General features: G+C 46.7%; 1 protein-coding gene across 1 annotated transcript in view; it reads left to right on the plus strand.

The window, feature by feature from the left end:
* The first annotated feature begins 1785 nt into the window (after positions 1 to 1785).
* The window catches only part of LOC124776525 (vicilin-like seed storage protein At2g18540), a 32502-nt gene continuing 9006 nt past the window's right edge, over positions 1786 to 25281 (plus strand). Inside the window, exons 1-3 of the mRNA XM_047251592.1 lie at positions 1786 to 1815; positions 11907 to 12709; positions 21280 to 21415. Coding sequence (XP_047107548.1) covers positions 1786 to 1815; positions 11907 to 12709; positions 21280 to 21415 — 969 coding nt within the window. The remainder of the gene's footprint in view (positions 1816 to 11906; positions 12710 to 21279; positions 21416 to 25281) is intronic.

Consider the following 25281-nt stretch of genomic DNA (forward strand, 5'->3'; position numbering starts at 1 on the left):
ATCAACTACAGGAGTCATACCACACAATATCCACCAGTACATCAATGCAATACAGCTACATCCAAACGTATATATAGAACGACAGAAATCTGTAATTATTGATACATGTTCAATTACCCGAAAGTTCCTAAATGCAATGTAACACATACCGTACAGTTAAAAGGAAGTCACGCTTGATCACGGTCTGCGCCACTTTCCATTTTTAACCATACATAACGACTGAGAAAGGAAGTAAATAATAATGACAAAACTTGCTCTTGTTACTTTAGATACTGGGCTTGACAATAAGAAGTGCAGTTCCTAAACTTTGTTTTTGTCCAATTTCCTTAACAAAGGAATGATTGTAGTACAAAACAACCCTCATCACGAAAGTGATCGGGTTCTATTAAGTTACTTGATCAGAAATCTCACGATCAAAAAATAAATTATTACAATGATATTCTTGGCCGGACAGTATAGGATTGGTTTGCTGTTAATGTTAACTAAACAGAGAAACTAAAATAGTTCAAACTACAGAGAAACACATGAAACACCCAAGACTGTCGACAACTACTTCAAAATAATGACTAAAGACAATAGACTATACGGCACTTGAACACGATTGGCTAGATTACTACAAAAGCCCCATCAATACGCTTTTTTCCCTATACTCGCTCAGGAGTCCAGGTTGTGATATTCACGGGCGCTGATCCCAGTTGTGCTGCGTTAGCGGTTGTTGGCACATGACCGCAGAATGTAATGACCCTGTGTGCCTTTAACGCGCGGTCGCCCTTATAGTATTCAATCTCTTGGGGCATTAAGTTCTAAATCGTCTATGCCATTTCCCTGTCCTGACCCTCGATCACAACTATTGCCCCTACATGTTTTCGCGGACTCTTTGCTTCCTGTTTATTTCATTCTGGTCCAGGTGAAAACTAAACAGCGAACTCGCCTTTTCCGCTACACAAGTATGCATCACACGACATTGCAGTGTGTGTTATTCTGAATTACGGTAGAACGTGTCTTCGGACACTCATGCATTGAACTGCAGAATAACACAGGCACCGCAATATCGTACTTATCCGCAGACACCGGGGAACCGACTGTGAGGCAAAGTGTGTGCCCTGTACGGAAATATGCATAATGGACCTACGATTACAAGTTGTAAATTCACGTCTGACGACTTGCGAAGTTTGGGTCTGGTCTTGGGTGGTGCTAGGATAGCCAAATGGTGAGGCGACCGCTCGCGGTAAGCGGGAAATCCAAGTCCGAGTACAGATCCGGCACTAATTTTCACTGTCGACATTCCTTTATAGAGCTGATGGTGGTCTATATTCTCTGCGTGCATCCATGTTTCATGTTTAAAGGATCTACACCGAAAAACATCCTTTATACAAAATACAGTTTAACAGACGTTCACATGCATCCTGAAGTATAGAGCAGTGCCAATCTGCAATTCGGTTTAACGCACTAGAAAAAGAATCGTCACACGCAAATCACGAAAGTAAAATCCCACAATAAAATCCAATAATAAAACCTCCAAAAGAAAATACCAATGCACATGAATGAATAAAAACAAACGGAGCAGCAGAAAACAACGCCGATATCATGCTGAGTGGCTTACGAATTGGCTGAGTGCTGGAATTATTTTTGTTTACTAACACATACTAAAAAATTTAATTTTCAGAGGGCTCCAGCAAGAGCGGAGTCAGAGGACGGGATCACCGTATGAGTACTATCTGCAAAACCTATGATGGTATCTCTTAGTTTTAGCAAAAATTACTCTAACACTATGACGGGTCCAACATGGAGACTCTGCACCAGCAAACTGCTGTTGTATGTGTTCTCCTTCCATCGCTGGGAACAGAGCCGACTTCTAGTTTACCTTGCAGTGTTAGATTATTCCTCTGCCTCTTCCTAACTATCTATGATCTTGTTTCGTTTATACTGTAGACAAGGGAAGCATCCAGATGATTCTCTTTCGCGAATTTCTCTATGGTGCCAACGGAACTCTAAGGCTCTTGTTTTACTGAAACCTTTATCTCTGCTAGGAGGTATCGCCTGACGTTGCCTTTGGCTGATCATAGGACGCCTTTTCATGAAAAGCTCATTCTTCACTTTGAGTCCCGTCTGTATGTCATTTTGAGTAACAAGTTTATATGCAGCAAATCGCAAATCGAGTGACGTTATTCCAAACATACCGCTTTCCTGTTCCAGTACATGTTGCTCCGTCTGGTCTACTTCAGGTGGCAAATTACTGAGACTGCCTGGTATCTTCTTTCCTTCTACAGCATAGGTATTCGATCAGTCGGTATGACATGAAAGCATAGCTTTGGCAACGTTGTGTGTTCTTGTAGATGCATTTAAATCTCGTTTCTCTATCCGAAGTGCACGTGAAGCTAGCTGCGTATTCTCCTTTTTCCATTTACAATATTGCACTCTGTGTCTTTCTGAAAAAACACATAACGGTATGGGTAATGTTTAATGTAGGAATAAGAAGCAAAAAAAAATAGAACATTTTGTAACAAGAGTATGATTGACACATTGTCCAAACTAATCTGATGAAATTAAATTCCACTTTCAAAGCATTATTATCGACACATTACGGTTTGAGAGAAAAGACTCACATTATTAGAAATGCAAGCGAATTTTTCTGATTAATAAAAAGCACTTGGGCCTAATCATAGTATTTCATGTAAAAGCCTTTACAATTTTCTTTTGGAGGGGATAGTGATTTTATTCAGAAATCCATTAAAATGTGCAATACGTATCTTCAGATGAACTTAATAAAATTTAATAATTAAAATGTAATAAAAGTACTATACATGTCTGGCTATTTTAGGGTGTGTAATTTGGTATAACGACTAAATAATAAATGTTGTAAGATTAATTACTCTATTTTTCACGTTTCTCCTGAAAATAAATACTAAGAGTAGGTAAATTTCTAGTTATGGACAAGTCAGTATTTTATTATACTATTATGAAATAAGTTTTTATGTGAAATAATTATCTGGAAGTAAATACATAACTAATCTCCATCTGTTATCTGCTGTTAATGTTTTATCAAACAAACAATAACATTTAACGTACATAAATGTTTAACAAGAAAATTTTATTGGTTTTATGGATGGATCGGTGTCTTCATGGTAACCAGTGGTGGTCCAATCATGGTAAATGGTATGATTTTGAACACATGTGACTTGTTCTCGAAACAGAGGAGGGAATAAATTCAGTTCATCATCATAAGCGAACACGTAATATACGTCCACTAGGTTTTGAACATGGAACAGATAAAAATATGACAAAACGATCATATACTACTGAGTAGTTGGAAACATTGGAGAGAAAAGAAAATTTTAAAAACACCTTGTCATTTCTCTTCACTACCACGCCCCCAAAGCTAACCAAATCGACAGGGCTACTCCACTATTGAAGGAGGTCATGACACTATCGCCAGATATCAGAGCCTCCTCATACAGTTATCTGAAACCTAATGGTCCATCGAACGAAAGTTCTATCAACAGCTCAGCTCTCCTATCTGTGTTGTGTGGTGAATTATATGAAGTCATTGTAGTTAGGATGTTGTAACTCTATACGCAGTATATCGACTGACCGGTGGCAAATCCTCCGCCTCACAAAGAGGGCAATCCCTCTGTTACGTAGATGACGGAAGGGCCGGTCCACACTGTCGAAACAGCAGTTGCGCACTTTTCTCCGACAGTACACTATCGCCCGCATCACGTAGGATGGCGCTTCCGTGCTTAACAGCAGAGTGCTAGGGAAGCGTGGAGGGGATGAGATCTGCGCATGCCTGGTAGCACAGAGCGGGGAAACGAACTTCAGGTTGTCCAACTGTGGTGCTGCGGATAACAACCAGGTTCACTTGCCTACGTCATATCGTATTATACATTCAAATCTGTTAGGGGAATAATGGATTTTATAACCGATTTCTATCAATCGTCTTGAGAGAAATTTTACTTCACATCTTAATGTCGTTGCGCCCATTGCTGCACAGCTTTAATCCGTGTGGTGTTTTTAGACGAGAACAGCTAAACAGCTTCGTGAAGACGTCAAGTACAATGTTTCTCAAAATCACAACTGTCTATCGACAAGGTCATTAAAACTGCTTGCAATAGTTGCCATTTATTGCGTTTTGGACTGTCTCACAAGTAAAAATGTAATACTCAACAAATTAAACTTCAAGCACAAACCGAAATCATACTTGTTTGACAACTCCTTCTGTCTCGTCTTGTAGGCTTTGATTTACCTCGAATAGAATGGTCTATTGGCATACACTCAACAGAAATTTAGAAAACATTGTGCTTGTGAAACATAACTAGCTCTTTATACACACTTAGTGTTGAGCGCCACTGAGAAAGGATTTCAAATTGATTCCTGATTTCTATATTTCTTAAAAGGATTTTGACACTGTACCACACACCCAAACGAATACCTGACGATGTTTGATGAGGCGTCTGCTTCTGCGGCGTCTCTGAGTGCAATCAGGACTTCTTCCTCATCTTCTAGGCGGTCGTCGGGCTGCTGGAAGGGAGGTGGTAGTGTTCCCATATACACTCCTGGAAATGGAAAAAAGAACACATTGACACCGGTGTGTCAGACCCACCATACTTGCTCCGGACACTGCGAGAGGGCTGTACAAGCAATGATCACACGCACGGCACAGCGGACACACCAGGAACCGCGGTGTTGGCCGTCGAATGGCGCTAGCTGCGCAGCATTTGTGCACCGCCGCCGTCAGTGTCAGCCAGTTTGCCGTGGCATACGGAGCTCCATCGCAGTCTTTAACACTGGCAGCATGCCGCGACAGCGTGGATGTGAACCGTATGTGCAGTTGACGGACTTTGAGCGAGGGCGTATAGTGGGCATGCGGGAGGCCGGATGAACGTACCGCCGAATTGCTCAACACGTGGGGCGTGAGGTCTCCACAGTACATCGATGTTGTCGCCAGTGGTCGGCGGAAGGTGCACGTGCCCGTCGACCTGGGACCGGACCGCAGCGACGCACGGATGCACGCCAATACCGTAGGAACCTACGCAGTGCCGTAGGGGACCGCACCGCCACTTCCCAGCAAATTAGGGACACTGTTGCTCCTGGGGTATCGGCGAGGACCATTCGCAACCGTCTCCATGAAGCTGGGCTACAGTCCCGCACACCGTTAGGCCGTCTTCCGCTCACGCCCCAACATCGTGCAGCCCGCCTCCAGTGGTGTCGCGACAGGCGTGAATGGAGGGACGAATGGAGACGTGTCGTCTTCAGCGATGAGAGTCGCTTCTGCCTTGGTGCCAATGATGGTCGTATGCGTGTTTGGCGCCGTGCAGGTGAGCGCCACAATCAGGACTGCATACGACCGAGGCACACAGGGCCAACACCCGGCATCATGGTGTGGGGAGCGATCTCCTACACTGGCCGTACACCACTGGTGATCGTCGAGGGGACACTGAATAGTGCACGGTACATCCAAACCTTCATCGAACCCATCGTTCTACCATTCCTAGACCGGCAAGGGAACTTGCTGTTCCAACAGGACAATGCACGTCCGCATGTATCCCGTGCCACCCAACGTGCTCTAGAAGGTGTAAGTCAACTACCCTGGCCAGCAAGATCTCCGGATCTGTCCCCCATTGAGCATGTTTGGGACTGGATGAAGCGTCGTCTCACGCGGTCTGCACGTCCAGCACGAACGCTGGTCCAACTGAGGCGCCAGGTGGAAATGGCATGGCAAGCCGTTCCACAGGACTACATCCAGCATCTCTACGATCGTCTCCATGGGAGAATAGCAGCCTGCATTGCTGCGAAAGGTGGATATACACTGTACTAGTGCCGACATTGTGCATGTTCTGTTGCCTGTGTCTATGTGCCTGTGGTTCTGTCAGTGTGATCATGTGATGTATCTGACCCCAGGAATGTGTCAATAAAGTTTCCCCTTCCTGGGACAATGAATTCACGGTGTTCTTATTTCAATTTCCAGGAGTGTACGTTGTGGCGTGTGGAAGTTGGCACGAAAGAAGGCCGAGCTATCTGGCCTAGTTTTTTTTTGTGGTTTTAGGGCGGACAGCTTCAATTGTCATTAGCGCCCAGACTACGTTATGAATGCACCGCGATGCACAAGTTTAAAACAGCAACTAAAAGGGAAAACAAGATAAAAGACAGACTGACAGGCATAGGATTAAAAAAACAGCATAATCAAATGCCCTTAGAGAGGTTTGTCAAGTTGATAAAACGAAGAACGCGAGCAGTTGCTCGTGGGTCATCCGCTAAAATGGCATCTAGAGTACATGGCAGGCCAAGATCAAGACGCAGTGTGTTAAAATCCGGACAGGACGTTAAAATGTGGCGGACCGTCAGGAATTGCCCACATGGGCAGAACGGCGCCGGCGCAGCCGTCAGCAGATGGCGATGGCTGAACTGGCAGTGTCCAATTCGTAACCGGGCCAAAACGACCTCCTCCCGCCGAGAAGGGCGTGAGGACGACGTCCAAGCCGCGGGAAGAGGTTTCAAGGCCCGAAGCTTGTTGTCCGTAAGTGCAGCCCAATCGGCATGCCACAGCGATAAAATGCGCCGACAAATGACCCTGCTACAATCTGATGAAGGGACACAACAAGAAGCTGTCCGAGGCTGGAGGACCGCAGCCTTGGCCGTGGCATCTGCAGCTTCGTTCCCAGGGATACCGTCATGGCCAGGAACCCACATAAAGCTAACCGGAGAACTGACGTCCACCAGCTGCTGAAGAGAGCGTTGGATCTGGTGCACGAAAGGGTGAACCGGATATGGATCACTGAGGCTCTGGATGGCGCTCAGGGAATCGGAGCAGATGACATAAGCAGAATGTCGGTGGCGGAGGAAGTAAAGAATAGCCTGGTAGAGGACAAAGAGCTCAGCTGTGAAGACCGAACAATGGCCATGGAGCCGGTATTTGAAACTTTTTGCCCCGACAATAAAAGAACACCCGACCCCGTCATTGGTCTTAGAGCCATCTGTATAAATGAAGGTCATATTAATAAACTTCGAACGAAGTTCGACAAAACGGGAGTGGTAGACCGAACCGGGGGTAACCTCCTTTGGGAGCGAGCTGAGGTCAAGATGAACGGGAACCTGAGCCTGGAGCCAAGGTGGCGTATGGCTCTCGCCCACTCGAAAGGTTGCAGGGAGTGAAAAATTAAGGTGTTGACGGAGACAACGAAAGCGAACTCCAGGGGGTAGCAGGGCAGAGAGATACAACCCGTATTGACGGTCGAGAGAGTCGTCGAAAAAGGAACAATAAGATGGGTGGTCGGGCATTGACAGTAGCCGACAGGCATACCGACAAAGCAGTATATCGCGCCAGTAGGTGAGTGGCAATTCATAAGCGTCAGCATGAACACTCTCGACGGGACTAGTATAAAACGCTCCAATCGCAAGACGTAAACCCCGATGTTGTGTGGAGTTGAGGCGGCGTAAGATTGATGGCTGTGCAGAGGAGTATATGAAGCTCCCATAATCCAGCTTGGAGCGGACGATCGACCGATATAGACGAAGTAGGACGGTTCGATCCGCTCCCCACGACATACCACTGAGAACACTGAGGACATTTAAAGAAGGGGTACAACAGGCAGCCAAATATGACATGTGGACACCAGCCAAGTTTCCTGTCAAATGCAAGGGAAAGCAATGGGACCGAGTCGTAAGGACGGTGGGAGAAACACTTTGTAGCGCCAGAAGTTAATACAGACCGTCTTCTCGGCAGAAAAACGGAAGCCATTAGCGACACTCCAGGAGTAAAGACGGTCAAGAGAATGCTGAAGACAGCGCTCCAGGAAACATGTACGCTGCACGCTGCAATAGATGGTAAAATCGTCCACAAAAAGGGAGCCTGATACATCAGCTGGGAGGCAATCCATTATGGGATTGATCGCTATGGCGAAGAGAGCGACGCTCAAAACTGAGCCCTGTGGCACCCCATTCTCCTGGCGAAAGGTGTCTGACAGGACAGAACCCACACGTACCCTGAACTGTCGATCCATTAAAAAGGAACGAATAAAAAGAGGGAGGCGACCGCGAAGGCCCCATGTATGCATGGTGCGGAGAATGCCCGCCCTCCAACAGGTGTCAGAAACCTTCTCCAAATCAAAGAACACAGCTGCGGTCGGGCGCTTCCGCAAGAAGTTATTCATAATGAAGGTCGACAAGGGAACCAGATGGTCAACAGCAGAGTGGCGCCTACGAAATCCACATTGTACATTGTAAGTAGGCGTCGAGATTCGAGCAGCCAAACCAAACGAGAGTTAACCATTCACTCCATCACTTTTCAGACACAGCTGGTAAGCTAGATGGGTCGATAACTGGAAGGCAAGTGCTTGTCCTTCCCTGGCTTAGGAATCGGTACAACAATAGACTCGCGCCAGCATGCGGGAACATGTCCCTCAATCCAGATGCGATTGTATGTACGAAGAAGAAAACCTTTACCCGCAGGAGAAAGGTTCTTCAGCATCTGAATATGAATAGAATCAGGCCCTGGAGCGAAGGACCGTAACTGGGCAAGTGCATTTTCGAGTTCCCGCATGGTGAATGGGGCATTATAACTTTCACGATTCGAGGAGCGGAAGTTAGGTGGCCTAGCCTCCTCTGCCCGTTTTCGGGGGAGGAAGGCAGGGTGGTAATGAGTGGAACTCGAAACCTCTGCGAAAAAGCGGCCGAAGGCATTGGAGACATCCACAGGGGCCACAAGGACGTCATTCGCGACCGTCAAGCCAGAAACTGGTGAGTGGATCTTAGTGCCAGATAGCTGGCGCAGGCTACCCCAGAAAACAGAAGGAGTAAAACTGTTGAAGGTGCTTGTGAAAGCAGCCCAGCTGGCTTTCTTGCTTTCTTTAATAATACGACGACACTGTGCACGTAATCGTTTATAATTCATACAATTCGCCACTGTAGGGTGGCGTTTAAAGGTGCGTAAAGCACGTCGACGAGCGCGTAAAGTGTCTCTACATGCTGCGGTCCACCAGGGGACTGGTACGCGATGTGGAGAAGAAGTAGGGTGAGGGATGGAATATTCAGCAGCAGCGAGAATGACTTCCATGAGGTGTGCGACCTGACGATTGCAGCTTGTGAAGGTTTGATCCTGAAAAGTTGCCTTGGAAGAGAAGAGCCCCCAGTCTGCTTTGGAGATGTTCCAACTAGATGAGCACAGAGAGGGGGTATGCTGCAGGAGATGGATAACACACAGGAAGTGGTCGCTCGAATATGTATCAGAAGTGCATACCACTCAAACTGGCGTGCAAGTTGGGTAGTACATATAGAGGGGTCTAAATGGGAATAGGTGTTAGATGTGTCCGAAAGAAAAGTAGGGGCGCCAGTATTGAGGCAGACATGATTGAGCTGGTTGAAAAGGTCTGCTAACAGGGAGCCCCTCGGGCAGGATGCTGGAGAGCCCCAAAGGGGATGGTGGGCATTGAAGTCTCCAGTTAACAAAAATGGTGCAGGTAGCTGAGCAATAATTTGCATCACGTCTGTCCTGGTAACGGCAGACGACGATGGAGTGTAAACGGTACAAATGGAAAATGTAAAAGTGGGGAGAGTAATTCGTATGGCAACTGCCGCAGGCTGGTGTGCAATGTGATGGGATCGTATTAAATTTCATCCCGGACCAGCAACATAACCCCTCCATGAGCCGCAATACCTACCACAGAGGGTAGGTCAAAATGCACAGAGGTGTAGTGTGCCAAGGCAATTTGATCGCATGGGCGTAGCTTCGTTTCCTGGAGGGCTATGACGAGCCGACGGTGCAAGCGGAGCAGCAACTTCAAGTCCTCTCGGTTGGAGCGAATGCTGCAAATATTCCAGTGAATAAGTGCCATCGTAAGAAGAAAAGGAAGATGAAAGAAGGGGTCACCTCGAAGGCCGCTGAGGGCCTGGCTTCGAGCGAGCACTGCCGCAGCTATCAGTAGGCAGACAATCATCGTCCATTGGTTCAATATGTTCATCAGCCATCTTGGAAAGATGGCTGGGAGGGGGAGCTACCTCCGCTGGTAAACGGCCAGATGTTCGGCTACTAGCGGTGCGGCCAGGCGAAACGGATAACGGCCTGGGGCGGCAACCGCTTGGTGGTGCAGGAGAAGAAATGCGCTGTGGCGGAGAAGGAGAACTGTGCTTCCTATGAGCCTTCTTGGAAGGTCGTTTGGTGGAAGTACTGGTGGATGGCTGGGAGGTCGAGGTACGTAGGAAGTCTGCACGGGACGGTTCCTTCTTGAAGGCCTGTGCATCTGACTTCTGGGTCTTCGTCTTAGCAGAACCTGATGAAGGGGCTTGTTTCTGTGGGGTGATGGGAGGAAGAGGGGACGTCGACTGCGCGATCTTAGCACTGGCCGAATGGACGACCATGGTGCTGAAGGTCAGATCGCATGTCTGGGTTGTAACCTCCCTGGTAGTCCGAGAAGAGGCGAGGACAGTACTGTATTTCCCCGCTGGGAGCAGCGTGGGCTTCCTACTAGCAAATAGCTTGCGAGCAGCCGAGGTGGACACTTTCACTTTGACCCGAATTTCTTGGATACAGCGTTCTTCCTTATAGATGGGACAGTCACGGGAGGATGCTGGATGGGCACCCTGACAGTTCACACTACGAGGAGACGGAGGTGGACAGTCACCCTCATGGGCATCCCTGCCACAAGTGACACATTTAGCCGCATTGGAACAAGACTGGCGAGTGTGATTAAAACGCTGACACTGGTAGCAGCGCATAGGTGTCGGGACATAGGGGCGAACAGAAATAACCTCGTAGCCCGCTTTCATGCGCGATGGCAGCTGAACACTATCAAAGGTCAAGAAAAGTGTCCGGCTCAGTACAAGGTCATTGTTGACCTTTTTCATGACCCTATGGACAGCCGTCACGCCCTGCTCCGCGAGGAAAGACTGAATCTCCTCGCCAGTCAATCCGTCGAGAGATCTAGTATAGACCACACCACGAGATGAATTCCAAGTTTGGTGAGCCTCCACCTAGACAGGGAACGTGTACAGGAGTGTGGCTCTAAGCACTTTCTGTGCCTGAAAGGCGCTCTCAGTTTCTAGTAACAAGGTACCATTACGCAACCTTGTACAAGACTTAACAGTACCGGCTATGGCATCTACGCCCTTCTGGATAACAAAAGGGCTGACAGAGGAAACATCCTTTCCGTCCTCAGATCGAGAACGACGAGGTACTGTGGGGCAGGCGGTAGTACTTTTGTCACTGTTGGCTGGTCACGTTTCCGTTTTTGGGTCGAAGTCGAAAGAGATGGATTAGAATCCATTGCGGAGGAATCCCCCATGATTGTCAGCATCTCCGATGGCGCGCTCCTTCCTCACAGGGACCCTCTCAGAGGGCACTCCCGCCTTAGGTGAATGTTTACACCTCAGGTCACACCTCCCAAGAAACAGACAGAGGGACCAATCGGCATGGTCAGAAGGTATCAGCTCAGGCAGTCAACTCTCCCTGGGCCTGGCCTTTACCAGGGGGTACATGTGTGCCTTACTTCTCCACCCACGGCGGGGAATTACGCGTCACCCCGTCACTGGCTACGCGTGCGAATGTGTGGGTCGCCCTTCAGGTACACACAGGAAGAAAGAAGAGGAAAAGGAAGAAGAGGAAAAGGAAGGAGAGGAAAAGGAAGGAGAGGAAAAGGAAGGAGAGGAAAAGGAAGGAGAGGAAAAGGAAGGAGAGGAAAAGGAAGGAGAGGAAAAGGAAGGAGAGGAAAAGGAAGGAGAGGAAAAGGAAGGAGAGGAAAAGGAAGGAGAGGAAAAGGAAGGAGAGGAAAAGGAAGGAGAGGAAAAGGAAGGAGAGGAAAAGGAAGGAGAGGAAAAGGAAGGAGAGGAAAAGGAAGGAGAGGAAAAGGAAGGAGAGGAAAAGGAAGGAGAGGAAAAGGAAGGAGAGGAAAAGGAAGGAGAGGAAAAGGAAGGAGAGGAAAAGGAAGGAGAGGAAAAGGAAGGAGAGGAAAAGGAAGGAGAGGAAAAGGAAGGAGAGGAAAAGGAAGGAGAGGAAAAGGAAGGAGAGGAAAAGGAAGGAGAGGAAAAGGAAGGAGAGGAAAAGGAAGGAGAGGAAAAGGAAGGAGAGGAAAAGGAAGGAGAGGAAAAGGAAGGAGAGGAAAAGGAAGGAGAGGAAAAGGAAGGAGAGGAAAAGGAAGGAGAGGAAAAGGAAGGAGAGGAAAAGGAAGGAGAGGAAAAGGAAGGAGAGGAAAAGGAAGGAGAGGAAAAGGAAAGAGGAAAAGGAAGAAGAGGAAAAGGAAGAAGAGGAAAAGGAAGAAGAGGAAAAGGAAGAAGAGGAAAAGGAAGAAGAGGAAAAGGAAGAAGAGGAAAAGGAAGAAGAGGAAAAGGAAGAAGAGGAAAAGGAAGAAGAGGAAAAGGAAGAAGAGGAAAAGGAAGAAGAGGAAAAGGAAGAAGAGGAAAAGGAAGAAGAGGAAAAGGAAGAAGAGGAAAAGGAAGAAGAGGAAAAGGAAGAAGAGAGGACAGACTGTCTCAAACGCCGAGGCAGAGACCAGGGGTGGCAAGGAGAAGGGGGCAAGGAGAAGGGGGCAAGGAGAAGGGGGCAAGGAGAAGGGGGCAAGGAGAAGGGGGCAAGGAGAAGGGGGCAAGGAGAAGGGGGCAAGGAGAAGGGGGCAAGGAGAAGGGGGCAAGGAGAAGGGGGCAAGGAGAAGGGGGCAAGGAGAAGGGGGCAAGGAGAAGGGGGCAAGGAGAAGGGGGCAAGGAGAAGGGGGCAAGGAAGACAGTGAGATGGAGAAGAACAAAGGAAGGAACCAAAGGAAGGAAGAAACGAGAAGTGAAAAACCAAGAAGACCACAAATATAGGTTGTGGACCATCCATCTCCGGACGCAGGCGCTAACTACCCCAATGAGGGGGATGGACTCCTTTTAGTCACCTCTTACGACAGGCAGGAATACCTCGGACCTATTCTAACCCCCAGACCCGCAGGGGGAATCTGGCCTAGTGACCGCGCGCAGGTCCCGCATGTGAGGGGCCCTGGATGACAGCGATCCCAACACTCCCTAGGAGTCCTGCCAACTGTTCCTGAACAATTCCCAGGGCAACCGCGCTAAGTGAACTGCAGATCATACTGACAATTTGCAGCCACCTTCTTCTTCTTCTTCTTCTTCTTCTTGCTCTTCTTCTTCTTCTTCTTGCTTTCCTTGCTCAGCGTGTTGAGCAGTGTTAGCATGAAATTGCTGTTCTTGTGGGGGTAAAAAATGAATAACCTTATCCTTAGGAATCGATGTGGTGGTGATATTCTGTTCTGTTGGCCTGTGGCGTGGTTGGTGGCCCAGGCCATGAACGAGCCAGTTACGGGATAGCCTGACCTTCTCAGAGAAGGGTCTCGAGATGATCCTGAATCTGTCCTTTAGGAGCGACACGCCTGTATCCTCGTGCCGCAGACGAGTGAAATATTACCTCGTAAGATGTGGAGAGCTCTTCAGAGCTTGAGTGTCGACCCTTTTGCAGTGTTGCGATGAGTGAATCTACAGGCATTTCCCCACAACACAGCTGCGTATTCTGACACTGGTCGGACCAGTGTTAGGCATAGCATGATGCCGTGTTGCGGCGGCAGTTTCGGCTGTGGGTACAGCAGCGAGTAAAGAGAGTGAAGGCGCCCTAAGGCTCTGCTTCTGACGTCTCGGATATGAGGCGGACAGGAGAGTCTTTAATGCAGGGTGGCACCTAGGTACTTAACTGTCTAGCTCCATAGGACAGGCACTCACACGATTTCGATGGGCGGGAGGCTTGGCGGCAGGGTGAAGATCACTGTCCGGCTCTTTGCGTCACTGAATTTCAGCCGCCGTTTCGTTGACCACGAACCCAGAGCTCCGCACCCGTATTGCAGACGAAGCTGCAATGTGTGAACGTTCATGCTGTGAGTGTACAGCACTGTGTCATCAGCGCTGAGTGCCAATTCGACGGGCGCGACCCACTGTATATACGAGGTGCATTCAAGTTCTAAGGCCTCCGATTTTTTTTCTCCAGACTGGAAAGAGATAGAAACATGCGCATTGTTTTAAAATGAGGCCGCGTTCATTGTCAATACGTCCCAGAGATGGCAGCACCGTACGGCAGATGGAATTTTACCGCCAGCGGCGAAAATGAGAACTGTTTTAAATACTTAAAATGGCGACGTTTTCCTTACTTGAACAGCATGCAATCATTCGTTTTCTGAATTTCCGTGGTGTGAAACCAATTCAAATTCATCGACAGTTTAAGGAGACATGTGATGATGGAGTTATGGATGTGTTGAAAGTAAGTTCGTGGGTGCGACAGTTTAATGAAGGCAGAACATCGTGTGACAACAAACCAGAACAACCTCGGGCTCGCACAAGCCGGTCTGACGACATGATCCAGAAAGTGGAGAGAATTGTTTTGGGGGATCGCCGAATGACTGTTGAACAGATCGCCTCCAGAGTTGGCATTTCTGTGGGTTCTGTGCAGACAATCCTGCATGACGACCTGAAAATGCGAAAAGTGTCATCCAGGTGGGTGCCACGAATGCTAACGGACGATCACATGGCTGCCCGTGTGGCATGTTGCCAAGCAATGTTGACCCGCAACGACAGCACGAATGGGACTTTCTTTTCGTCGGTTGTGACAATGGATGAGACGTGGATGCCATTTTTCAATCCAGAAACAAAGCGCCAATCAGCTGAATGGAAGCACAAAGATTCACTGCCACCAAAAAAATTTCGGGTAACCGCCAGTGCTGAAAAAATGATGGTGTCCATGTTCTAGGACAGCGAGGGCGTAATCCTTACCCGTTGCGTTCCAAAGGGCACTACGGCAACAGGTGCATCCTACGAAAATGTTTTGAAGAACAAATTCCTTCCAGCACTGCAACAAAAACGTCCGGGAAGGGCTGCGCGTGTGCTGTTTCACCAAGGCAACGCACCCGCACATTGAGCTAACATTACGCAACAGTTTCTTCGTGATAACTTTGAAGTGATTCCTCATGCTCCCTCCTCACCTGACCTGGCTCCTAGTGACTTTTTGGCTTTTTCCAACAATGAAAGACACTCTCCGTGGCCGCATATTCACCAGCCGGGCTGCTATTGCCTCAGCGATTTTCCAGCGGTCCAAACAGACCCCTAAAGAAGCCTTCGCCGCTGCCATGGAATCATGGCGTCAGCGTTGTGAAAAATGTGTACGTCTGCAGGGCGATTACGTCAAGAAGTAACCCGTTTCATCGATTTCAGGTGTGTAGTTAATTAGAAAAAAAATCGGAGGCCTTAGAACTTGAATGCACTTCGTATTATAGCAAGGGGTCGAACGCCGTTCCCTGCGACACCCCAGCACGTGTGTCTCGGTCTGTGGACGCACCATCCTCTACCTTGACGCGGAACGTTTTATCCGCTGAGTATAATCTGAGGAGAACCGTGCGCGATGTCTGTGTCCGGGGTACAATGAGTTTTTACACACGACCATCGTGCCAGACGCAATCTAACACTCTGGACGTATCAAGGAACACTGTTCCAAGATATTCTCTTCTTTCCAGTGCTCTCATCGTCGGCTCTACCGTCTCAGAAGCTGGTGAGAGGTAGAATGACTGCTACGAAAACGAAATTACCTGTCTGAAATAACCCCCTCCTGATGACGTGTTCCATCAGCCTTCTCGCGTACAGCCTCTCTGAAACCTTCGAGACGCACAGGAGGAGGCTGATGGATCAGTAGCTGGTGATCTGGCGTGGAGCTTTGCCGGTCTCCGGGATGGCTACAACTTCAGCATCTTTCCACGTTGTCGCGTAATTGCCTGCATATCGTTGAACACATCAGCTAAATGCTGTCCTGGTGTTCAGGGAACGAATTGCACAGCAGCTTCCTTCTTTGTAATCGGCTCTATTGCGTCTCCTTGATCCCTAGCTGCTACGAAGATTGGGAGTTGCTCGTCGACCCGACTGCTGTGTGCTCCGTCCAGGACGTCGGCCACTGGCGTGAAGTTCGCGGTGAATGCGGCGGCCAACATGCTGCATTTTGCATCTCGCTCACTCAAGTACTCGTTGCCGACTTGTAGCGGCGGTGCGCCCTCTCGGCACCACAGGTGGTTCTTCACGATTTTCCAGGCGCGCCGTCGGGGTTGAGCACCAATTCTGCCCATTCTGTTCGTATGTTCTTCGGCTGCTGCCCTTATCCTCAATCGCATGCGATTGACGCGTTCGGCGTGGCGTTGGCGAGCCAGTAGCCACTGACGGGCAGTGGATTGTTCTCGGTGATGGCTGCCAGCACGCGTCGCGGCTGGCGGTGCGCTACTTAAAGCGCGGCCGGCGCCCTGGGCGCTGACCATTGGCGGACGGCGCACTGATTGGTGGAAGGAGTACCGGCCAATCAGCGGACTGCGCGTCTGTGGAAGCTGGGCAAAGGCTGGGCGGAGGAGAGCATGGAGTAAAGCACTCACGTCCTTGCGCGGTGGATCCTGAGCCCGGAATGCGCGCAACTGTGGAGACTAGAGATGGGCAAACTCGTTCATCCCTCAGAACTAGTTCAATGCCGATCGTTCTTTTTTGGGAACCGTTCATTTTTACTCGTTCACCATTCATTTGTGCTTGGTCTATGGTTATGAGAAACTGAAAACTCGTAGTGTAGGTGACTGAAGGGCTGAGGGCACCAAGAGAGGGCACTTGCCTCGCCCCTGCAGTATAGAGTTTTTAGTCATTACAGAATTCTTACACACTTTTAGAAGTAATTTATGTGATTCTGCAGAACCTCTCGTTTAGCCAACTGTGGCCTTGTGTGGCTGATCTCAGGGAAATAATATAGGGTGGCGCACGGGAAACCGGTCCCGAGTACAGACTGCTCGCCAATTACGGACGATGTGTTGTCCGTTACGAGCAAATACAACAAACAGACAAACACCTAATAATTAGGCAGTGACGAAATGATAAGCTAACGCGAGCAACAACTGCGTAACAATCGATGACGATGTGTAGATAGCTCGAGGAGAGAACACGAAAATGTCACGCGACGTGCATAGACTATAGCTCACGTAGTCTTGTAAACCTATTGGTGGTGGTTTCCCAACTTAATAGACCACAAGTGTCTTGTATAAAACTCTTCGTTTCGACTTCCACTATATAGCTATGCCACGTTGTAAACAATAATCGTTTAAACCCTATATACACTTCACGTTGTCTCTGAGTTCGTTTATGGAAGCGTAAAATAAAATGTTGTTTTCTCATACTTGCGTCACACGCTTAGTAAAAATTAGGTTTTTATGTTGCATTATTAAAGTTAATGCAGCAACAATAATTAAGTTCGCAGCAATAAAGTTTTTGGTTTGAAAGCTCCTTCTCAACAAATGTTTCAGGTAATAAGTAAATACGATTTTATGGCAATGTATGTGTTTTCAAATGGAGAGGCACCGCTTTTCCTACTGAGCCAAAATGACCCACAACCCACTTTTTCATTTTTTTTTCAAAGAATCCGAACTAGCAGATAATGCAAATTGGAAACCATCGAACTTAAAAATAATTAGAGCCTTCCTAGATGTAATGTTTTGTGTATGAAAGATACACGAAAATCGTTTTATATGAATTTTCTTACACTAAAAATTAAGCAAATTGTTTAAAGTTAGCTGCTAAATCAAGTCGATGAAACCAAAAAATATATGAACATCAAAAAACTTCCCTTGTTATAAATATGTCTTCTGCTGTTCATCGATATAATGAAGTGAGCTGATATGCCCTTTTGTTCCCTGAAAAGACGTACCTGTTACATACAACGTAATTTTTATGTAATTTACGTAACTATAAAATACTTTTTGATTACCAGTCGTGGTCGCTGAATAGCCAAACTCAAGTGCAAGAACAGTTTGGAACACATGTAAAATAGGCGAGCGCAGTGAACGAAACGAACAACTGGACAGTGAACTAACTAGGAGCAGCCGGCAGTGGAACTGAGACAGGTGGTCATACGAAGAACGACGGGTGCGGCCAGGGGAGACCGAGACTGAGACGAGCACGCGACCGAGGTTAGAACGAGAACTGCCGAAGTGACCGCCGCGACCGAAGTGAACTATGAACCGATCGTTTCTCGGTCCTTTCGTTCATCTTGGTGAACCGTTCCTTTGCACCCGTTCGTTCGAGGACCACCCATCTCTAGTGCCAACCCGGCCAGCCGCCAATGTACCCTCGCTCGGCGCCCAGTCTCTCATCCTCCACCCTCTCGCCAACACTTTGCTCCACCCTCTTCTCGCACCCTGGGACGCGTGGTGATGGCGTATGTGCTGTTACTCTGCCTGTCCACGAAGTTCGTCAGTTGTAGGACTTCGTCTTCCCTTTCTTACAAGGGAATGGTCAGACTTGTCATATCGAAACCTGCGTTGCTTTTTTTTACCACTGTGAGTTAACACTGCAAGAAACCTGTATGCAGAATTTTAGCTGCTGACATGACCTGGATGTCTGTAAATAATTTTATGAAGTAAGACATTATTGTCGCATGGTTTCCGCGCTTATAATTGCCTCTTGTACAACCCTGACCTCTCTCGCTACGTTATACCAACGCCATCTTGGGACGAGGTGGCGTTAGCTGCTTGCCGCGCTCTTGCCACAGCAATGAGAAAGCTGATTCCCCCAGTGAAAGCGATCGTATGATAAACATTCGTTGACAAATACGGCTGTTATGTTATCTACAACATTCTTTCCAAATAGCTATGAAATAGACAAATAAATATACGGTTTAGAACACGTCCAAGTTTTATTTCTTGTAATTACCGCAAAAATGCGACATATTGATACAATGTTCAAAACATAGGTTTTCTGTGCACCAAGAACATACAAGCAAAGACGACATATGACAGCCCTGCGAATCACAGACGTTGTTAGATGTCCGTAGACAAAATTGGGCTGGTGTTAGGAATGAATCAGGCCTAGTATCAGTGTATTTCGAGGAGTGCCACGCATATTTAATCAAACTCTGAAACCGCGCGGAGGAAAATTGATAATGTACTACTGATTGCAGCTTGAGAATATTGTCACGGTGATAGACAGGAAATTGCAGTGATCTGCACACAATAATTTTCTCTGTTAATTTTCTGCAAAATGCCTTCCACTGGCGGAAAAATTCTCTGTCTAAAGGTTGAATTACGTTCGTCGTGCCGGGTGGAATCTGGAGTATCTCTACTTCTTTGTCAGGGTGGGCTCGAAATACAGCTTTTATTGAATCAGACGTTTTATGACCTGACCACGAATCTAGAAGGAGAAGAGATTTGTTCCCGCAGAACGGAAGAAAAGCATGACGCATGAAAAGTTTTCATTTCCCATTTTTCCAGACTTCGATGCGTCTACCACAAGATTGTTTGCGTAGAACATTGTTCTTTTGACACGTGGTCCAAAACGTCCAGTTGGTTCTTGAAGACACAGTTTCGGCAGCAATGAACCATCCAGACTAATTATGGGCATTATAGTGTATGAATGGGTGAGAGCAGTTTTGGACTGCGCAATCGCCTCAATATGTTTTTCCCCTTTCAATGACAGTGTTCTTTTAGCACGCATTTCTTTTTGAAAACCTGACTGATCTGCATTGTACACGTACGATTCACCAAAACTAGCGATCTTATTTTTTGCATTCGTAAGAAAAGCTATCATTTCGATTTGTGTCACTTCATTTTCCGACCGGTTTCTCGATACAAATTGTTATTTTTCTTGCCACCATTTTATGTGATCTTTTGAAGCGACTAATCCAACTTTGAGAAGCTGTAAATTCTTTAGCACCTATCGCTTTGGCAATCTCTAACGCCCAACCACGCAAAGTTGTATCGCTGACACTAAATGACTTGTCTGGCATCGGTAAATAGCTCAAAAAGTCGCGCATTTATCTCCGTCCCAATTTCCAGTCGACTCTCACGTCGTCCAGCGACTTCCTTTTCCCATCTATACAATTCACGTTCAGAACGGACAAAGCGATGCTTATTTTGAACAGTACTGACACGTAGGCGTTTCTTACCACTTTCGTTCAACCAACACGTCACCGCTTTTTCTTTGTCTGATAAGGTAATTGTATTTGCTGGTGTTACTTTCGGAGATAATTGATGATGGTACGTGGCACTATCACTCGAAGAGTCTGCTTGAGTGCAACTTGCGTCGGTGTGTTCGCCGTCTGCAGATTCACAGTCTGCAATATCGATTGTTTCAGTTGTTTGTAGCCACATGTCAGCGCCATTTGCATGCTCGTCTGGAAGTTTAACAACCATGTCGCACAACACATAGTCTTCACGCGTGTTTTCTTTTGATTGCTTCATTCGGCGTCTGTGGTATATCTCCATGGCAAGCAGCAAAACATTTACAGGGTTCGCCATCACCTGTGAGGGGAGATCGAATGTTCACCGTAAAGTGGCTTGCGGAGTATAGATGAACATGTACAGAACATCTTTCACATCTCTAACCAGTTTCAGGACGGTATGTTTCGAAATACGTACCAGAAATTAAAAGGACGTGCATGCCACAGAAACGAATATTTGTTTCCCCTTTCCACCAAAACCGTGCAGCGGTATTCCTCTTCAGTGAACGCCGCGATAAGACGGCCGCACTTGCCAACCATGCGCGCAACGCTCGCGACTCGCCATTTCCAGGGGTGGCCAGCCGTCACTGCAAGCACCTAGCAGGAAACACAGCCACGTTCGTGATTTTTTTTTAGGTGACTTCCGGTTCATGTCAGCAGCTGCAATTTTGCATACGGACCTTTTGCACAGTTAAATAACAGTGCTAAAAAAGCAATACCTGTTTCGGCATGACAAGTCTGACCATTCCCTTGTTAGACTAAGTGCGGGATCCCAGGGCCCACCAAGAATGTACCCACTGTACCCTCTGTCCCTTGGTTGGATATCGACGGACCACCTAGCGCCTTGCCATACTCCGACGGGTAATGGAAACAAATGCGGACCATACGTAAGCATTTGGAGTCTCACTGACGCGAATGAAAGTCAGGCCAACACACGTGGCAGACGTAGGTCTATTCGATAGGCACATTATCCTAAAACTCATCTTCGACTCTAAGCATAGTATCTGGCCCATTTCCCGAAACAAACAATAACAAGCATGAGCGAAACCACGCGGGATTACATCGAGTGTGAAGTGACGTTACATGTACCACAATGCTTTCGAAACTAGCCATGCAGCTACTACTAATTTATCGAGTTGTAGGCATTTTCCTATTACGAATTCGTTCCATGGGAGGGTTTATTCTTGGAATCACATTTTATCAACAGTATCTACGTTTGGGCTTTGCGTTATTAGATTCCAGATGAAGAAGTCACACCTGAAGACGCCCACAGAGATTAAAATTTCTGTTGAAGTATTGTCTATTTTTAGGGGCGTGCGTGTGCGGGTGCGGGTGCGGGTGCGTGTGCGCGTTTTCAAGCGACTGACGACGCGTGCGAAAGGCGCCGGTGTGATGCAATGCACTGCACTACAAGGCTACATGCGGATAGATTTTGTGTGGCTGCATGTTAGTTGCATGTGACAGTGCTTCTGTGCACGTATTACATTTTTCCTTTTATATGTATGCTTGGGCACGGATTATTTTGGTACACGTAGTTGTGTGGCAAAGGCTTACCGACACAGTCTCAGAAGTTAGACGTTTCTATGAGAACTGTACTACCAGTGTGACAGTGATCCATTTTTGTGGAATTCTGGAAATTACCATTGGAGTCCCGGTGTCTGGAGTGATCGCCTTTCTAGACGTCCTGGTAACAGACTAGCTGACGACACACTACGTCACAGCGTGTACCCGAGGAGACACACACCGGCTTACACTTGCATTGCGGTTAACTGCCGCCAACAAGCGTGTGGTGCGCTCTGAAGTGCGAGAACTGAATGAGACAGGGTTCTGAGCTATCCCCGCCACGTCGTGTGAGCTCTAACCAAGAGACCAATTAAAAGTCAGAACTGGACGGCCAATGAGAAAGCGCTGTTTCACTCGCGTATAGGATTACATTCCTTACCTTACCAAAGTTTTTTCGATGCATTAAAGATTTATCACAAACCTATGATTCTTGCAGCATTTCTTATAATTAAATATCAGTTAACGATGGATCGACGGAAAATGTCATTAGGAGATAAACACTTGCTCTGATACTTCTGATCAATGTTTAGTCTGGCCGTGTGGTTAGAGGCACCGTATTATCGTCTCTAAAGTCACACGTTCGCCGATTGTTTGCCATTTTCTTTACTTCGCGTTTGGAACGTATTCTGATACCAGCAACGATATTTGTATTCTCACTTGTCACAAATATTTTACAGCCTACTTCGACTATGTTGCTATTTCTATGGTTATGGCGAGGCAGGAACATAAGACCACAGCTGAAATTGCTGTGAGCGAGTGAGCAACAATGATATTTAGAGAGTTAAGTGCCCAAAAGTGAATTTCCATTTTGATTTTATTTAACAAATACAATATAACAAAAATTTGTGTTTTAAAAGCATGTAGTATTTACTTTACAATGTTATGCACTATTAACATTTTAGTAATAGGAAATGAACCGAACGTTATTTTGAAAAGCATTCTTAAAAATTTTACACTTAGCCGGTACCAAAGATAGCTGCCAAAATCGGATCCGAAATACAAATAATCAAAACAGCACTAAACAAAATTAGAAGAAGGTACTAAATCAGAGACTAGATGCAATACAGGTACAGTATAACCACTTCCAGAAAGTAATACAATTTGTGTGTTTTCGTTGCTGAACCGAAGAGAATTGCTATAGGATATTCCTGTAGGATTTATTTCTGACATTCTGGCTTCGCGTTGTTAAAGAACTACCTACATTTTTCTAGCATTTTCATCATTGAAAGGGTGTTCAATGCTATTTCTCTATGGAGGTTGTATTGCCATTCTTCTTAAACCATTGCGAGTAAACATGAAGAAAGAAGCTTCCGTAACAAGACAGTAGTTAACTGATGAGAGGTAAGATTGGATTTTGGCCTCGGTTAAACCGTCGAGCAGCGTGGTGTAAATTACCCCACGGGAAGAATTCAAAGATCTATGGCCCTCAACACGAATAAGGTAGCTGTGGAGAAGCGAGGCAGCAAGCTGTAGTTGTGCTTGAGAATCAGAAGTAGTCTCCAAAAGCAAAGTGCCATTCCTGAAACGAGAGCAGGATTTCACAGGGCCAGCAACTGCGTCAACATCTTTTTGAATAACACACGGATTTACCGTTCAGGAGGACTGACCGTCTTCAGTGCGTGAAATAACAAGGGACTGTGGTGCAGCGTGAAGGGTCTTTCAATCATTAGTCTCGTTACGTTTGCGTTTCGTAGACGCTGACTGGGAAGATGATTGACACATTGCGACAAAATCCCCCACGATTGCCAGCGTCTCGTATGGCGCGCTCCTTCCAACTGGGGGCTCCTTTCACAAAGGGGCGCACCCGGCTTAGGTGATCTTTCACACCTGAAGTCACACCTCCCAAACAAACACCTGACGGAGAGACCAATCGGCAATTTGGGAGGGTGTAGCTCAGGCGATCAGCACTCCCTGGGCCTGTTCCTGTACTAGGGGAACGCGCAAACCCTACCTATCGACCCAGGGCTAGGAGTTACGCGTTACCCAGTCAACTGTTACACGTAAGACGCGTGGGCCGGCCTTCAGGAGCGCACAGGGAGGAAGAAGAAAAGGAGAAACCTCAAACGGAGGAACTAGGGGAGAAGGGGAACGAAGAAAGGAAAAGGGAGCGGTGAGACTGTTCTTACGTCAGCGACATACACTGCAGAGCATTCCCAATAACATCCCAGACATGTTTCCCAAGAGAGAGGAAAAAGAATAGCAAGAGGATAGACATACAGCACACAAGGGAAAAAATGCTGCTAAGGCTGGGGCCCCATGGTAGCCAAGCAAGAACCCGCCGAAGAGTGGAGAGCCCCCTGGGGAGGGGGAGGCCGTGAGGAGTCTCTCACCAACTGCAGGTTTTTCTTACAAGAGCTGTGAGTGATGTCTGTCGCTACTTTATGTTCATTTGGTCTCTTCTTAGAAAGCTTAGAATGTTTGTTATTAGCCATTCAGTATGGCTAGACAACTGGTCTCGTCAACATATAAGGATCAGTTTACTACAAATAACACATCAGCTTTATATATATAAGCAAATTTATACGTAACTGAACAGACAGACACTTCAGAAAATACATCGATAGCAACTAAAATGTAACATGTGATTGTAGGTATGCTGGTCAAAAAGGTTTAACGCCAAAGATCAGATACGAAGGAGAAATTTGTGCCTGGAAATATGAAGCAAATCACTTCACATTTTCAGAGTAGCTCAGAGAACATACTAACACGCCAACTTTTAGACAGTAAGACATAGGAATGACCATAAACAGTAAGTTACCTACAATCGCAAGAGAATTATTATATAAAAAATCCAAAGCAGGAATGAGGAAGCCTCCTCCTCCCCCCCCCCTCCCCACACACACACTTTTGAATAGCCAAATGCGCATGTAAAATAATTTACTTACATTAATAGACAAAATAGTAGTATGACACCCAGGAGATCATCATTAGAATATCACTCACCCCTTTCACGACATCTTCCATGATCCCCTACGGATAACCTTTGAACTAAAATTCCATTCATACAAATACCTCAAACTTCTTTCTCACTCTCTGGCAGCTATTTGGTCCACAATTTTTCTACCATGCGGTCCCTGCCTAGCTACTATCACACCTTCCCAAATTTAACTATTAAGAAAATAAAGATCGTATAGTGAAAATGTATCCATGTTTTGTAAGTTAACAAATCATGAAATCCAGCCTATGACAAGAAGAAACCGTAAATTTTGACCGTAAATGCGAATAAGTAATGATTTACTTATCTAAAGATCATGGTGCAGACTGGTTTCTATTCTGAGAATAGCATGTAGAAACCGTAGCCTATTGTTCCGGATTAAGTCAAGACGAAACGTGTTAGGAATAAATAAGATTGCACCAAGGTTTTAATTTCAAAGAACTAATATTTCCCCTTATCGTTTGTTAGCTCCCTATCTTGCATGTCTGCAAATGTACTTTCATTGTACACGCCATGTGAGTGCATTTCTTACTGCGTAGCTGCTAGTTACGAAGAACTGTTATTAAAATGTCCACACTGTGTGCAACTGTTTCCCAGCTCCAGCAAACGCTAGTGGGAAAGCACAAGATTTCGTTTGTATGTCAAATGAGTTCACTCTTTGGAATTTGAGAATGTTAATGACACTAAGGTAGGTCGCGGCAGTCAATTGCCACAGTAATATGGCAATGAGAAGAAAGCATTTAAATGAGCATTTAAACTGAACGAGCAGAAGGTGAAAAGAGAGGAGTGTGACCACCTCAGGACGACGTTATTC

The sequence above is a fragment of the Schistocerca piceifrons genome, chromosome 1 (assembly GCF_021461385.2).
Source record: "Schistocerca piceifrons isolate TAMUIC-IGC-003096 chromosome 1, iqSchPice1.1, whole genome shotgun sequence".
NCBI classification, from domain to species: Eukaryota; Metazoa; Arthropoda; class Insecta; order Orthoptera; family Acrididae; genus Schistocerca; species Schistocerca piceifrons.